Source organism: Pempheris klunzingeri, chromosome 11, assembly GCF_042242105.1.
Source record: "Pempheris klunzingeri isolate RE-2024b chromosome 11, fPemKlu1.hap1, whole genome shotgun sequence".
NCBI lineage: Eukaryota > Metazoa > Chordata > Actinopteri > Acropomatiformes > Pempheridae > Pempheris > Pempheris klunzingeri.
In genome coordinates, this window is record NC_092022.1 from 16467159 (window position 1) to 16481767 (window position 14609).

At 45.2% G+C, this 14609-nt stretch overlaps 1 protein-coding gene across 1 annotated transcript; it reads right to left on the reverse strand.

The window, feature by feature from the left end:
* Positions 1-1771: 1771 nt before the first annotated feature.
* Positions 1772-14241, reverse strand: brpf1 (bromodomain and PHD finger containing, 1). Its single transcript, XM_070839374.1, has 16 exons — positions 14056-14241; positions 11974-12755; positions 11453-11642; positions 11065-11352; positions 10196-10713; positions 9812-10001; positions 9559-9690; positions 8966-9094; positions 7828-8419; positions 6244-6552; positions 5850-6128; positions 5607-5754; positions 4747-4880; positions 3906-4021; positions 3632-3786; positions 1772-2936 (listed from the first exon to the last, which is right to left on the reverse strand). Exons 2-16 carry the CDS (start codon positions 12708-12710, stop codon positions 2753-2755), a joined length of 4101 nt encoding a protein of 1366 aa, XP_070695475.1. The 5' UTR covers positions 12711-12755; positions 14056-14241; the 3' UTR covers positions 1772-2752.
* Between the last annotated feature and the right edge of the window lie 368 nt (positions 14242-14609).

Sequence of the window (14609 nt, forward strand, 5' to 3'; positions counted from 1 at the left end):
GGTCGTGCTAGGTGACTATGCCACGGAGGCGGTTGTTAATTTGCTTTACTGTTGTGGTTTCTTTAAGAGCAGCCGGGGTCACCGACAGCTCCACCTCTCATTACGGAGACCGACAGCTCTGAATAAAAGCCCGTTCATGAGTTGAAGTCCATCCAAACAGAAAATAAGATTCCCACAGGGACTCTGTAGTGCTCTGAAGCCCACACGGACGTGCTTGTAAACATGTTAATCATTTTTGTCAGATAACACCCAACAGGAAGTGTTGGTGTGTGTGTGTGTCACCCTGAAACCTCTTAAGTCAGTGCTTCTAAAAATGAATTACTCCTCTTGAAAGTGCTCATGTGTTTTTCCAACTTTTTTTTGACAACAACAGAGATGCCAAAGGTGCATCTACTAAATAGTGACAGAAGGAGGTGAATACTGGAGCAAATGAACACCATGTGCTCTATGTTATTACTTTAGCTCACTTTCTAGAGATCTATTTTCCCTTTGACGTCAGTCCTGTAGCCACATTAAATCTGTTTTAAGTTAATTAAGGCATTTGTCTGCAAGCTGGTGTGTAGAGGGTCAATATGTGAGTGGAGTCTGATTGGCCTTTCAGCCAAGTGGACACTTCAGGTACAGCTACATATAAACCTGAGTACATACAGAACCGCTCTGGTTTAGAGGAATGCTTTGCAGCAGTATGACCTAAATAATCTGATCTGTGGTCATTTTCAACCATATTTCAACCAAATCTGGTGCTAAATCATCATAACCACACCAAACTCACACAGATGTGCAGTGTGTGTGTGTGTGTGTAGTGATAAAGTACAGTAGACATAGTAGTTACAAATAGAGTGGAAAGCAAAAACAGCGCTTTGGTAGAAAGAAACAGGTTCCCACAACGCTATAAGGTCACTTCCTGTGCTGATTCTTACCGGTTGTTTCCACTCACATTCTGCACATTGCTCAGCACAGGAAAGCAGGCGTCTTTACTCAGAGGGGTGATGTTTTGGTTGCAGAGCTGAAGATGTAGATGTTGTGGTGAGTGGGCGTTCCAGTTGGGTGGGGGACATTTAGTGCATGCGGAAAGACTTCTCAAAAACCCTGATTTGGGGAGAGGAAATTCACATGGTTGATAAGACATATCTGTCACCACAGGCAGATGAGCCGATATAGAGCAACAGATAATGTAAACAGAAAGTCAACTTATGGGAAATGGAGTTAAAATGGCAGTAAAAAGTACTGGTGGTTAATGTAATCTTTTTTTAAAAGGCCCATGATCCTGAATCAGTTTTGTATGATTTTACAGGTTATTATATGATCTGGAATTATAATGGGCACGTTCATTTTTCAGTTTCACAGGCAACCACAACACTGCCTTAACATCTGGGCATTTAAAACACCCATACAAGGTTCATCCGGCACCCTTGTAATGGTTGTTTGACCTGTAGAACCAGTGTACAGTGAGTAAATATGTACAGCACAGGCTTTATGTACCATAAAAAAAAACAGCACAAGAAACCTGCAGAACCAGTGTGAGGGGCTTATGATAAAGCCCTGAATGTAACTTTAACCTGACTTCCACAGAGACGCTTCTCTGTTGCGTGCTATCAGTCTGTGAATCAGTAACATAAACACAGAGCAATAAATCTTGAAAAAAGTTATGAGTCACAATTTCTTTGGAAAGTGCAAATGGCTTTTCCACGGCAGTCTCCAGGAACCCTGAAGGACACCACGCAGAACACCAAGGGTAAACAAACGCAGCAACCACAACACAACCCACAAGTTTAAAAAACTCAATTCTTTTTTATTAAACTTCTATCTTTATGCAATCTGTATATATAAAAGTTCTAAAGCCTTCAGCCTGAGACTAAGACAGACAGTGAGGCGATCATGTGTTTCCGTTTAGTCCTCATTATTCGTTGCCTGTGTGACACAGACGTATGTTAAAAAAAACTGTATAAACATGAGACATGATGAACACAGAGTGACAGACGAAGGGGACCACACAGCGATGTCCTGTGTGGCCGGAGTGATTAGAAGTAGTCCATGATAAAACAAGCTTGTGGACCTTGTTAAGAAGAATTAAGCTGAATAAATAACATTATCGTTGGTTCACCCACAGTTCAGGCTGCAACAGTCTCTCTTTGTGCTCCACTGATGAATGACTGGACACTAGCACCAGGCCTGTTTTTTTTTTTTGGGAAAGGTGGCCGACTGATGTGAAGGTGATGTGCTGCGGTGATGGTATTCGCAGCCACACCCACAGTGTGTGTGCATTTATTGAACCCTACGTGCATTTCCCTGTTCGAATGTAAAATCAAATGTGTGAATGTATGTGTAAGGATGACAGGGAGAGGCAGAGTTGTGTACGCATCATAATGTAACACTATGTTCATTTTTTTGAGTCTGTAAACCATCATCTCATTTGTAATTAAACATATACCGACCACATACAAGGAATACTTTGATGATTCTGAACATAGCATATTTTTCCATCATTATTATTAATAACATTTTTTTCAATTCTCTTAAATACAATATTTTACATGTCAGATTAAATACGGCTTAGTGTGCGTGCGAGTGTGTGTGTGTGCATGTGTGTGTCTGTGTGTGTCTCGGGGGCCAATGTTGTGGTTGGTTTTTTCCCCACTCTGTGCTACGGGCACTCTTTCTTCTGTTCTGTAATGGAGGGTCGAGCTCTCAATAGAGAAACATGTACTCCACAACACCTGCTAAAGGGCCAACACATAAGGGGGGTGTGTGTTCAGTCACTGTCACTGGTCTCACTGCTGGGGTCTCCCTGCACCTTGCTGCGGTGCTGCATGGCACGGTGGTAGGCGACCTGCACGGACTTGCGGATGTTGGATTTCCTGCCCTCTAGCATCTTCTCCTTGTCCAGCTCCTGGTCCACCCCGAGCGGCACCAGCTTAGAGCGTGGCAGCCACTGCCTGGATGCACACATACATCACACACGTGTTAAATTATTTCCAATCAGAGGTGCAATGCATCAAAAGTAGAAGCAAATGCACAGTGAAATGGTTACAGACATCAGTGAGTGAGTCCAGGCAGAGTTAATAGCTTGTCAACGTAACATAAAAATGAGAATTAAGAGGCCATAACAGGAGGCATTTTATGTGGAAAATTAATTGGATAAATGAGTTCCTGGTTCTTCAACACTTGAGTTTAGGTACTTTCAAAGGCTACGACCTGTAAGCATTTAACTGCTGAATGCCATCTAAGGAAATCATCAGGAAGGTTAAGAATGACAGTAGCAGTTGTCATCATTTTTTCTCACACTTCCTGCAAACTTGCAGCACATGATGACCGATAACACGACGCGTTTTTTCCCTCCTCCAATTTCAAAAACCACATTTGCCCTATTTCTGCTATGTTCAGTCGTCTTGTGCTGCAATACAAGGAGTGCAGTTTCTTTTGAACCGCTGCCTCAACAGTTACTCGTGTGCACACCTCACCAGAGGCCTTTTTTGCTTGCGTCTTGTTTTTTTACTGCAATCCATCATTTTGAGGCAAAAAGAAAGGATGTCAGTTAGAACAAACAAAGGAGAGACAATCTTTAAGAATCTGTAGTGACAATACAATTGGTGAATATAAAAAGATGAGGCGAAGTAACTAAAGCACTGACCATGTTCTCTTGTTGTCAAAGAAGAGGACCAGGAACAGGTGCTCCCTGGCCTCCTGGGTCATCTGCTCCCCTAGTTTCAGCACATCCAAAGGCGGGACTGGAATTGGGACACCCCGGTGGAACACCCCCTCCCTGGGCATCTTTGGGTCAATAATCTGCAGGCAAACAGTGGCAGAGGAGGGTTAGATAGACAGTCATTAACCTGCAGCATGCCCTCGAGTGAACAGCTCTCTTGACTTTGCTCCTTGCTATTTGCAGAGTCCTTGTGGCTCACCAGGGCAGGATATGAAGGATAGCCTCTGCACTTGGCCCACACCAGGTCCAGCGCTTCCAGAGAAGAATAGTCATCAGAGGTCATCCAGCATCCTGACCTGGCCCGGCCACGCACCACTGACAGTAAGGAACAGGAAGACAGTCATCATTGTGCAAGCTCACTCCTAGCCTAACAATGTTTATGTAAATGATTACCCTTCTCCAAGTGATTATTGTAAGATACATCCCTTTTTAATGTATCAGGGCAACTGGAATAATTATGAAAGACCCAGCTCCTAAATAAATGGTCTTTTTTGGTGTTTTCCTTTTGTGGCATTTCAGTTACAGCTACAGCAGATGCCATTTCTATGTATAGTGGCGAAAATGTCTTGTTTCCTGTGCAGCTGCTCATGAGTTGTTCTCAGTGTTTTCATTATATTGGTTGCCTGTCCTCAATCAATCAATACATTTTTATTTAAATAGCGCCAATTCATAACAGTGTTATCTCAAGACGCTTTACATAAAGAGCAGGTAAGACCAAACTCTTTAATTAAGAGAGAGACCTGACGATTCAGGAATTCAAAATTAAGGATTCAAGAATCCCCACATAAGGAAGCATCAGATATTATATTAGGCAGCAGTGGCAGGAAAAACTCCCCTTTAACGGGAAGGAACCTTCGAACAGAGAGAGAGAGCGAGAGAGAGAGAGAGAAAACAAACAGCAACCAATATACTAACAGCAATTATAGCACTGACAATAGGAAAGCGACTAATAAATTAGCAATATGGTAGCAATGGTCCAGATCATTCTGTGAAGACGTACTGCGAAATGTATGCATATGTGAATGTGAAAACTTGCTTACAATGTGAAACACTGCGCGATCCTCCGACCGAGTAGGAATCGTTTTCGGTGCCTGACGTCTCCTCGCTGCTGTCCTCCTGGAAGGCAGAGCGAGAGAACGACGCCTTCCCTCTGCCCTGCTTGGAGGGGGTTGTACTGACAGGGAAGAGAGACAGAACTATAAACGCGCATAGAAATTTACAACAACCTGACAGGTCAAAGATCTTATCGACTGTTAATGTTGACACCATAACATACAGCTCCCCAGGCTTTACTAGTAACTGTTGTAGTAAACAAGAGGTTCCACATAACCTCACACTATATTTGTATCACACTGTATTAATCAGCTACTAAAAACAATTATTACATGTTATTAACTACCGCATTAAAGCTCTCTACCCTCGGGTTGGCTGGACCCCCCCTCTACTCTTCAAGCTGATGTCATGTAGCAGACGAGATCAAAGTTCTGACTGGCCCATAGAAACAGAAAGACAACACTATTGATTGGACAGTCTAGTTTGGTGCTGGTCTGAATCATCATACGTAAAGACGACAATTTACAGCTGGAGACGAAGTTACTGGAACTGTCTCCTCTGGTTGCCTGGCAACCACGAGGTGCTGACATGACTCCAGGAAGTCACCAGAAAGCAAATGAGCGTATTTCAGAAAAATACATAAACACTGCATTAACTGCAGGCAGAAGAACTCCACAATAAGCTTAGAGACTCACCCCTTGACATAATATCCCTTTATGAAGCTGGTACATCTAATTATTCACACTTTGATCACTAATCTAGTCTGCTGTACAGTGGGTTCAAGGCTGTTTTAAACCATACTTGGTTTGGGTCTAATGAACATCCCGTGTGTTTGCGCACTAATCACCTGGTCCTGTCAGAGGCTGCACTGCTGCTGCTACTGGTTGTGGACTCGGAGTCTGAGCTGGAACGAGGGAGACGAGACTCACTCCTGTACACGCGGAAGCTCTCCGTTACCGGCTGGTTTCCTCCATCGAAACCGTTACTTGGCAAACCTGGGGAAAAAGAAAAGGAGAGAGGGGGGGAGGGGGTGAGTTTGTTTGACTCAAAAACTGTGGGTTAAAGTTTATTGAGCGTTTGTCTGCTGTACCTGGGAGCAGGTCGTCATTGTCACTGTCGCTGTCAGAGCTGGAGCTGGTGTGGGGGCTGCGGGGCCTCTTCCTCGGCCTGGCTGTTGACAACAGGGGCAGCTGAGGGGGACCGATGGGGCTTTGGCTTACCCCTGCCCCGGCGTAGCCAGCGTCCCGGTTCTTGGGGGGGCGTCCTGGCCTTTTGGGGGGGCCAGTCATTTTTTGGTTTTTCTTGGAGAAGAGGACAGACGTCCGTCGGCCCACCTCTGGAGCCATGGCAGATGAGGACACACTCAGATCTTGAGGGAGAGAAAGGTTAATAGATTAAAATGCAAGTAAATGTTAATTATGTCACTTTGATATTATCAATTTTATCTAATATATTAATGATATTTTACATCTTCCTAGACGCACCTTTTCCTCCAATCTCCTGACTGCTGCTTTCTCCCCCTTCATCGTGGTGTCCAGCAGAGGACGGGTGATGTGGAAGGGAAGAACCCCGGTCTCCTCCTCCCACCAAATCCCGGCCCCCCAAACCGGAGCCTCCCTCCCGCTGGTGCGCCAGCTTCCTCTTGATGACACTGATCTCCTTTCTCAGAGCTTTGGCTCTTCGCGACTGACCAATGCTGTGCTTTCCCGAGCTGACACCATCGAGACGCGCCTGCAGGTAGTGTAGCTGCTCCTCCAGTGGTAGCCGGCGCCTGTTCTCTGGGAGGAGCAGGTCTGTGAGGGGCAGGGAGAGAAAGGCTGTTAAACCGCAGGTCATTCCTCCCATCAGCCATCAGACTCTTTAACAGCAGCATCACTGGCTGATGTTAATTTGCACTGTTTTTCATTCATAATTTCAAAATGTCTGTGCAACAAAATTTTCATGTGCAATAATTAATCATCATCAACAACCATATCAACAATCCTGCACACCGTGTGTGTTTCCACTAAGAATGAAAGGTGTACATAGTGTAAATATTTATTATTATTACAATATATGTTTATCTACTATTGCTTATCTTGCCCCTGCCTTTGTTGCTGCTGTAACATGTGAATTTGTCCTGATGAGGGAACAATAAAGTCCATTTTATCTTATCTTAAAACACCCTAAGAGAAAAATATCATTATTATTGTTAAAACAAGGAAGCCAAATATGACTGGAAACTGTACTACAATATATTTAGTAGAATTACTGTGCTACCAGACAGATTATGCTATTTTCTGTAATACTGGTATGTGCTGTACCAAATTCAGCATGTCTGCAAGATTCGTCAAATTTATTCTGTGGATCTACAAAAATAGTTTTAAAGGTAGATAAAATGAAATATGTGAGAGGGCCCAACAAGCCATTTCATCAATTACCAAAAATGGATACAGGTTGGGTTTAAACCAAAGAAGTAGAAAAGAAAGAAACCTTGTTTTTACAAGCAAAAACAATTTGTGATGACCTGAGTTGATGTCATGCGCCACCCACTGGTCAAAAGGCTTTACTGTGGCAAATATATATTTTTTGTCTATAATACATTTCATTCACCATATTACACCACATATAATACTGTTCCAGAGCTCAACGCTTGTGACAAGGAAGTATTATAACTGACATTCAATCACTGAAAAAAAAAAAACCCCTGTAATATATCCCTGCTGCCTTTCCATCCTATCCCTTTGTGTCATCCCAACACTCAGCCTCTCATCCTCCTCCAATTTCTCTACCAGCCTAATTCCATCCAGTATTTCAATCACACTTGTGTGATACAGTGAAATGAGGCACGGGTGTAAACTTTCATTGAGCCTCTAGCCTGCCAGATGTTTCTAAACTGTGAGTGTGTCATTTCAGAACATGTTGCATAGCCTCCAAAAGAAAGGTATTGATTTTCCAAAATGTGGTTGGGCGACTTGGAAGTTCCATTCGCCAAAGATAATTTGCCTCTCATCTATCGTTTCACTTCAATGCTTGAGATGCTCTGGCTTTCATAAACCCCCCAACCAAAGTCAAAGAGGTTCACTTACCGTCTTCATTAGAGGATAATAGCCGATCTCTTTCTCTTTCTCTGTCTCGGTCTCTGTCCCTGTCCCTGTCTCGGTCTCGGTCTCTGTCCCTGTCCCTGTCCCTGTCTCGGTCTCTGTCCCGGTCTCTGTCCCTGTCTCGGTCTCTGTCCCGGTCTCTGTCCCGGTCCCTGTCTCTGTCTCTGTCTCTGTCCCTGTCCCTGTCCCTGTCCCGTTCTCGTTCTCGTTCTCGCTCCCGCTCCCGCTCCCTCTCTCTCTCCCGCTCCCTCTCCCGCTCCCTCTCTCTGTCTCTCTCCTGGTCACGCTGACTGTCTGGGCTTGGCTCTCGGGGGAGGTGCATGCCAGTCTCGTAGTCAAAGCCTATCCGTTCAGCATGGCGCCTGGCGGTTCTTATAACAGCTCCGCCCATCTCTCTGAGGCGCAGGGCAGCACGGTAGAAGACCGTGTCCTTGGCATTGTATTTGAGACAGTTGTTGACAATGAGGCCAAAGTCTGCCTCAAAGGCCTCAAAAGTGAGGTAGCGATGGGACTCCAGCAGGTTCCACATGGTCTGAAAGTCCATTGGAGTGTCAATATGGTCCAGGTAGTCTGGCACCTGGATGGTGGAAGGTAGAGATCAGGAGAGGGGTGACCCGCACGTTCTAATAAGCTTTTCTGTTTGTACTATGAATTTTGAAGCCACAGTGAATACATAACTGAAAACTTGTTGTATTGCCTGGCAATAATGTGAGATAATAGGCAGCATAACGGCCAAGATTTGTTTTCTATACAAACACACTGACATTTTTGGCAAGGATCCCTCAAAATTAACAAGCTGTATCCAAAGACACTGAGCCAGCATATTGTACAAATAAATAAATTGCTGTTTTTTTTTTTTCACTGCAAGAATATTATAAAGATAAATAACAAGCATATCACAACAACATAAAAATAGCAAGCAAACACACAAAGAAGGAAGAGGTGACATGTAATTTAACATGCATCACAGTATATGCAAAAAATAAATAGAGGACACAAATATAAATGTGCCAATGTGATCAGATTTCAAAAATGATACTGATATGAGGACACATCACTGACGTGATTATGCATACATCCTGAATGTGTGTATGTGTGTGTATGTGTGTTTGTGTGTATTTACCTCTGCCAGCGGTACAGGCTCAGTGAAAAAGTTGTTAGTGTCTCTTTCCTGTAACTGTTCCAACGTACTCCTCAACAGCACCAGGAAGGGCGTCAGCTGCATCTCCAGCGCCATCTGCTGCACCTTAATCTGAACACAGACACGTTTTTTAGCTAAGTACACCTGCAGACTGAATAAATACACATGGAGGAATATGAGTGGTAAGAACGGTTTATGTGCACTAAGCTGCCAGTAGCAAAATGAAGTGTTGTTTTACATGTACAGATTGTATTTGGAGTAACTGGTGGTTTGCTTACGAAGCGGGTTGGTGTGTGCACACTCATTTAAGAAGCACCTAATGAATTTGTTGTCGAATGTACTTGAATGTGTCAGAGCCTTAATCTCTGAGAAAGTGACGGGAATCAAAGATTGTAACAATAAAAAACGATTTTAAAAAATGGCCTTTAGGTTAGATAAATAGTCTTTTACAGGGCCTGCATGGGTGCAAGTTAATTCCAATGAGAAGACAGCTCACAGCTATAGGACAGTAGTGCTACTGCTAGCGTTAACGTTTTTGATATCTGTTGACAGAAATAAAGCTCATTTGTTCTCACCGTCTCCCTCTTGAGTTTCTCTCTCTTGCGGATGAGTTCCACCAGTAGCCTGGCTCTCTCCAGGTCATGTCTCAGTCTCTGCCATGCCTTCAGCTGCTCCTTCAAAGCAGATTGTTTCTCCTCGCTGTCCCTCTGCAACACCAACATTCAAAAGCACTCAAACATGTTAGACAGCTGAGGAAAGAACAGAATGACAGTAACGTGTACTAAAATGAGTTGCTACATTTTTTTTTTTTTTTTTTACACAAGTTACCGAGGAGAGTTGTGATGGAGGTTGCGGAGGGGGCGGCTCAATATGTCGTTGTGACTGAAGGTGCGTTTGGAGCCGGCGTAGAAGAGGTACGCCATTACGACTTTGCCTCTTCAGGGTCCAGTAGCTGTGAAGTCGTTGCATGAACTGGCTCTTCCTGGGTACCGTCAAGTTACTGGTGATTTTGCTCAGTCTGGAGAAGAAACAAACACAAGTTGAACTCATGTGCTCCCACATCATACATGAAAAACTTCCTCCCCTGTTCCAGGAGGTAGAGATGAAAAGCATCAGTACTGAACAGCATCCTAATAAGTGATCATTTTGCTTGTGGTCAACCACTTCCACATACAGTCTTGTAGTGTAGTGTAACATGTAGTGTGTACATACCTGTGGGGAGGTATGCAGGGCACAGACACCACAGGCGCAGCAGCTCTCCTCTCAGCTAAGATCTTCCTCGCTCTTTTCATCTTCAGCCTTGATTTGGCCTTCGCCCTCTTGGCCCGCTCGGAGCTCCAGCCCTTGGAGTCATCGTCATGGCCAATGCTGGGCTCGTCATCCTCCTCCAGCTCTCCTTCACTGTGAGACGACCCCATGCTGGCCCCGCCCACTCCTCCCAAAGGTCGGGCTGACCCCGGGGGCGTGTGGATGTCACAGTACGCCGTCTTGCGGACGCTGAAAGAGGTGCCATTGGCCCCGGTCTCTCTGACAGGCTCCATTTTCATATAGAGGCCCGCCTGCTGGGCACAGGTGACGTGGAAGGCGGTGTAACAGTTGGCTTTGTGACACTGAATGCAGGCGCCTGAACCCCGCTGCTTGCAGATGTAGCAGGTGAGCTTCCAGCGTGCAGGAGGAATGTGCTCAATACTGTCGATCGGCTCCAGAAAGACTGTATTAGCAAAGCAGACCTGAGGAAAGGCAGCAAAATTAGTTTCATGCCAATAATTTAATAACAGCGTCGGGGTAACAATCAAATAAAGGACTGACTGAGCCTTGCTAAACTGTACATAAACACTGATATCATTCATTTGTAATTTACGCATCTAATGCTTTTAAATCGAGCCACTTGCAATTAAGAGGCAACTTAACAAGCTGAGCAGCCATCCATAAACATGCAAAACAAACGTGTGATATTCTGACATCCTCACAGCCTTGGACTGTGTAAGCATGCTAAAAGCTGCGTGCACCACAGATGAACAATGCAGAGCGCCTCAATATTTGCATGATTATGTAGATCTGATTAACATTTATGAATTTACCTCTGGTATCCAGAGGGCACACACCACATGTGCCCAGCGTGCATCGTCTGTCTGTTTGAAAGCGCCGCCCTTGTTGGGACACAGAGCACAGTCCACAGCTCGACTTGGCGACTGCAGGCAACGACGACATAACCACTGGCCCTCTGGGATGTAGGGCACGCCGTAGCACTCTTGGTGTACCGCCAGGTTGCACATGTCACAGAACAGGATCACATTGCTGTTTTGACACTCCCCGTCGTTGCAGATGCAGCAGACGGCATCCTCATCGATTAGGGTACTGGGGTCTGCCTGCGAGAGAGCCGGATAAGGACAGATCAGAGTCGGATGCATTCTATTTACGTTTCAGTGTTGAAATATTATTTTTCCTTCACTTTCCAAGTTCAGTTACCTTGTTGTGGCTCTCGAAGTAGGACTCCTTCTCCAAGCGGTCCATGAGGTACTCAAACACCTCCTGAGGGATGGGCGTCACGCCGTCACGCCGCCGCTTGTCGTTCATGATGTCAAGCCAGATGTAGTCCTCCTCATCAATGTCATACTCTACCTCCTCATCCAGCTCCTCCACAGACTTATCAATGTACCTGAGCACCAGAGTTGAAAAGAAGAGGAAGATGTGTTTAGGAAAGGCTTTCTGTAGAAAGAGGAAATGAAGACAGAATAATACAAGGAATCTGAAGTCAAATTAATTTCATGAATCAGGCATAATTATAAGATGTACGACTGCAATCCAACTGATGACTGAGTGTGAAAACTATTTTCTGTATAAAAAGATGGCTCCTCTATAGAAGCACCCCAATACAAAATGATTTTGTTTTTTAAATGCCTGCCGTGTACTTGACATTCATCCTACTTCTAATTCTTCTACCTGCTATGTAAATATCAGTGAACCAGATTATAATAGTCAGTGCAGACCTGTAGTAAGACGACGGCCGAGGGGGGGCTTCAGGTCTCTCCTGGTCCAGTTCTCTGAAAACTGCCTCAGGGAGCTTGACTGCAGGCCCGGACTGAAGGCTGTGATGATGAGATGAGCCGTCCTTCTTCTTTTCTTTACTCTTATGCTTCCCAGACTTTGGGGTGGATTTGCCCCCATTAGAAGATGGGACATCCGGGCGGTCCTTGCCACTACCTCCTACCTCGCTACCTCCACCTCCACCATCACTACCGTTACACACCCCTCCACCACCGGTACCAGATGGCGGAGCATCCTCCGCATCACTGTCTTCCTCTGACACCACATCAATGTTCTCGAAGATGCTGATGCGGTGGATCCGTCCTTGGATGTCCAGCTCCACCATGCGCTGTGCCTGGGCATAGGTCATTGTCTCTCTGCCCGGGGAGTGAGATAGCTCTGATCGGTTGGGGCTACCAGGTGTGTTGCCCCCGTGCCCCAGCACTCCACCTCCGTTACCTCCACCATCGTCCGTGTCCCCTGACCCAGCCAATGAGACGCGAGGAGGCCGTCCCTTCCTCTTCTTCTGTGGGACAGCCTGTGCAGGAGTTGGGTTGTCATGATCGTAGTGGTAGAGGTGATACTCGATGCCGCTGTAGCTCTTGTACACCTTACGGCAAGTCTCCACAGGGCACTCATAAGGCGGCTTGGTGGCCCGCAGATTGTGACAGAATGTCTTTACATCAAAGTCCAGCCCCATTGTGCCAACAGCCACTGCTGGGACAGATGCTGTTCAAGTTTACATCTGCGAGAGGGAAACACAAAGGAGGATCGTGAGGATCATCAGTTCCCGAGATGCAAAATCTGATTGGTGTGTTGCATTTTCAAAACACAATACACATGATGGCTTGATAGAGGCTGCTGACACTGGACTGCAGAATGGTTCAGTCACCAGTCTAGACAAGTGGTGCCTGCACATCGTGCACCTGTTATGGTGCAGTCACGTGACCATGCCCCCCATTCCCAGTAGCAAACAAATTTTTATGTTCAGTTGCCCAGTAACAGGTGCATTTTAGGTCAACGTGTGTGCTTCCGCTTTTTTGCTAACAACTGTAGTTTTCGGTTAACAGTAAGTCTAGCTGACAGTGATGTGAAGCTTGTTTACAACCCGTGAGCTAGAAAGAAATGTGGCTAAAGCAACAGGATGGATTTTAGTTTGAAAATCCCCACGCTAACCACAAGGGTTTAAGGGTTGTTGTTTTTTTTTTTTTATCCCGCTAACGTTAGCCTTAGCATTTTACCGATGCCTCCTCCTCAAACAATGAACATTGCAGCCTGACGCTGTTAGCCAGCAAGCTAACAGCAGCTAGCAAACAACACCACCAATTCACCACGCAAACAGTGAAGCTGCAGAGAAAATAACCAGCTACTACTCACGAGTTAAAGCTGCAAACTAGCATCTGGCTGCTTCCGACGATTTTTCATCTTAGTCGACGCTCAGTGTTTCATTGAGCTCAGTGAGGCTAACTGGGTTAGTGTTATTCCAGTTGTAGCTGTACTCACAGGGCAGACGGTGGCCACACAAAGAGAAGTGTCACTTTAGACACTCCTCTGTTTATTATTTGTTGACTAAAAACGCTCTGTAATGTTAAAGTTGCACACACTGTAGCCTGACAGTAACTTAGATGACCATTCAGCCCTCTAGTGTTTCCCTCCACAATGACCTCACCCTGTAAATCCCACATACTGAGCAGCAAAATGTCAGTATAATCTCTGATTTCATGGGGTTACCGCAATACTGCAGCATCTAGGATCAGGTCTGTTACTTTACTAAACAGCCAAGGTCGATGAGCCAACTATTTCTGCATCTTCTGTGGCGAAAAATCTCTGAAATCATGAGCGATGCGAAGGAAATAGCCAGACATGCACATATTGTATTAGAGCTTCACTGCTCCGTGTTTTCAGGGCACAGTGGGTTAAGAAGGAAGGCTTTAATTACTCTCTACAATTAGCTTTAATTGTCAAAATGTGACCCATTTTGTCCCTAAAATCGAGCCCGGAGCTGTTTAACGCCACAGATCCGGACTAATGTTATAAACACTTACTACTCCACGTTCCTCAAGACTGCGTGCTTCGGACACCTCACAGCAGCTCGGACGGGTCGCAGATCGATTTTAACTCATTGGATAGTCCCAGGTGAGATCACGGGAGGCGCAGATTCAGTGAAATGTTTTTGTGAAACAGTGTAATATCCCGATCATTTCATTGTGTTGGGAATAATTCAGGAACTCGGCTGAACAAAAGGGGTAACCGTTGCTGTAACGCTACGCCGCAGACGCGCGTCGACACATTCGCCACACAAAGCAGGATCTACTTCTCGGCTTTGGCACTAAAATAGAGCCCTTAGCCACGTTTTATCCGCGATTTCACAGTAACACAAACAATATTCTGTTCGTAAAGTCTACTAGGTAATTTATTTTTTCCTTTCTGCTCGACCACAGGCTGCATGTTGTGTTGTAGCGAATCTGTGGCCTTGATTCAAAGATGTCTGCAGGACCGAGTGTGGCCTCACTCAGAAACGTTAACCACTCCTGATTTAGTGTTTGATGAAAATGATCCTGATTGTTTATCTAAACTCCATGCTACATAAGTTCATAAT

Excerpts from the sequence above, each read along its gene's own strand:
- brpf1 (XM_070839374.1), bottom strand. The coding sequence starts at position 12,710 with ATGGGGCTGGACTTTGATGTAAAGACATTCTGTCACAATCTGCGGGCC. Across the intron at positions 11,643-11,973 it reads CGGCCGTCGTCTTACTACAG|GTACATTGATAAGTCTGTGG; the intron begins GTCTGCACTGAC and ends TCTGGTGCTCAG. Across the intron at positions 11,353-11,452 it reads ACTTCGAGAGCCACAACAAG|GCAGACCCCAGTACCCTAAT; the intron begins GTAACTGAACTT and ends GCTCTCTCGCAG.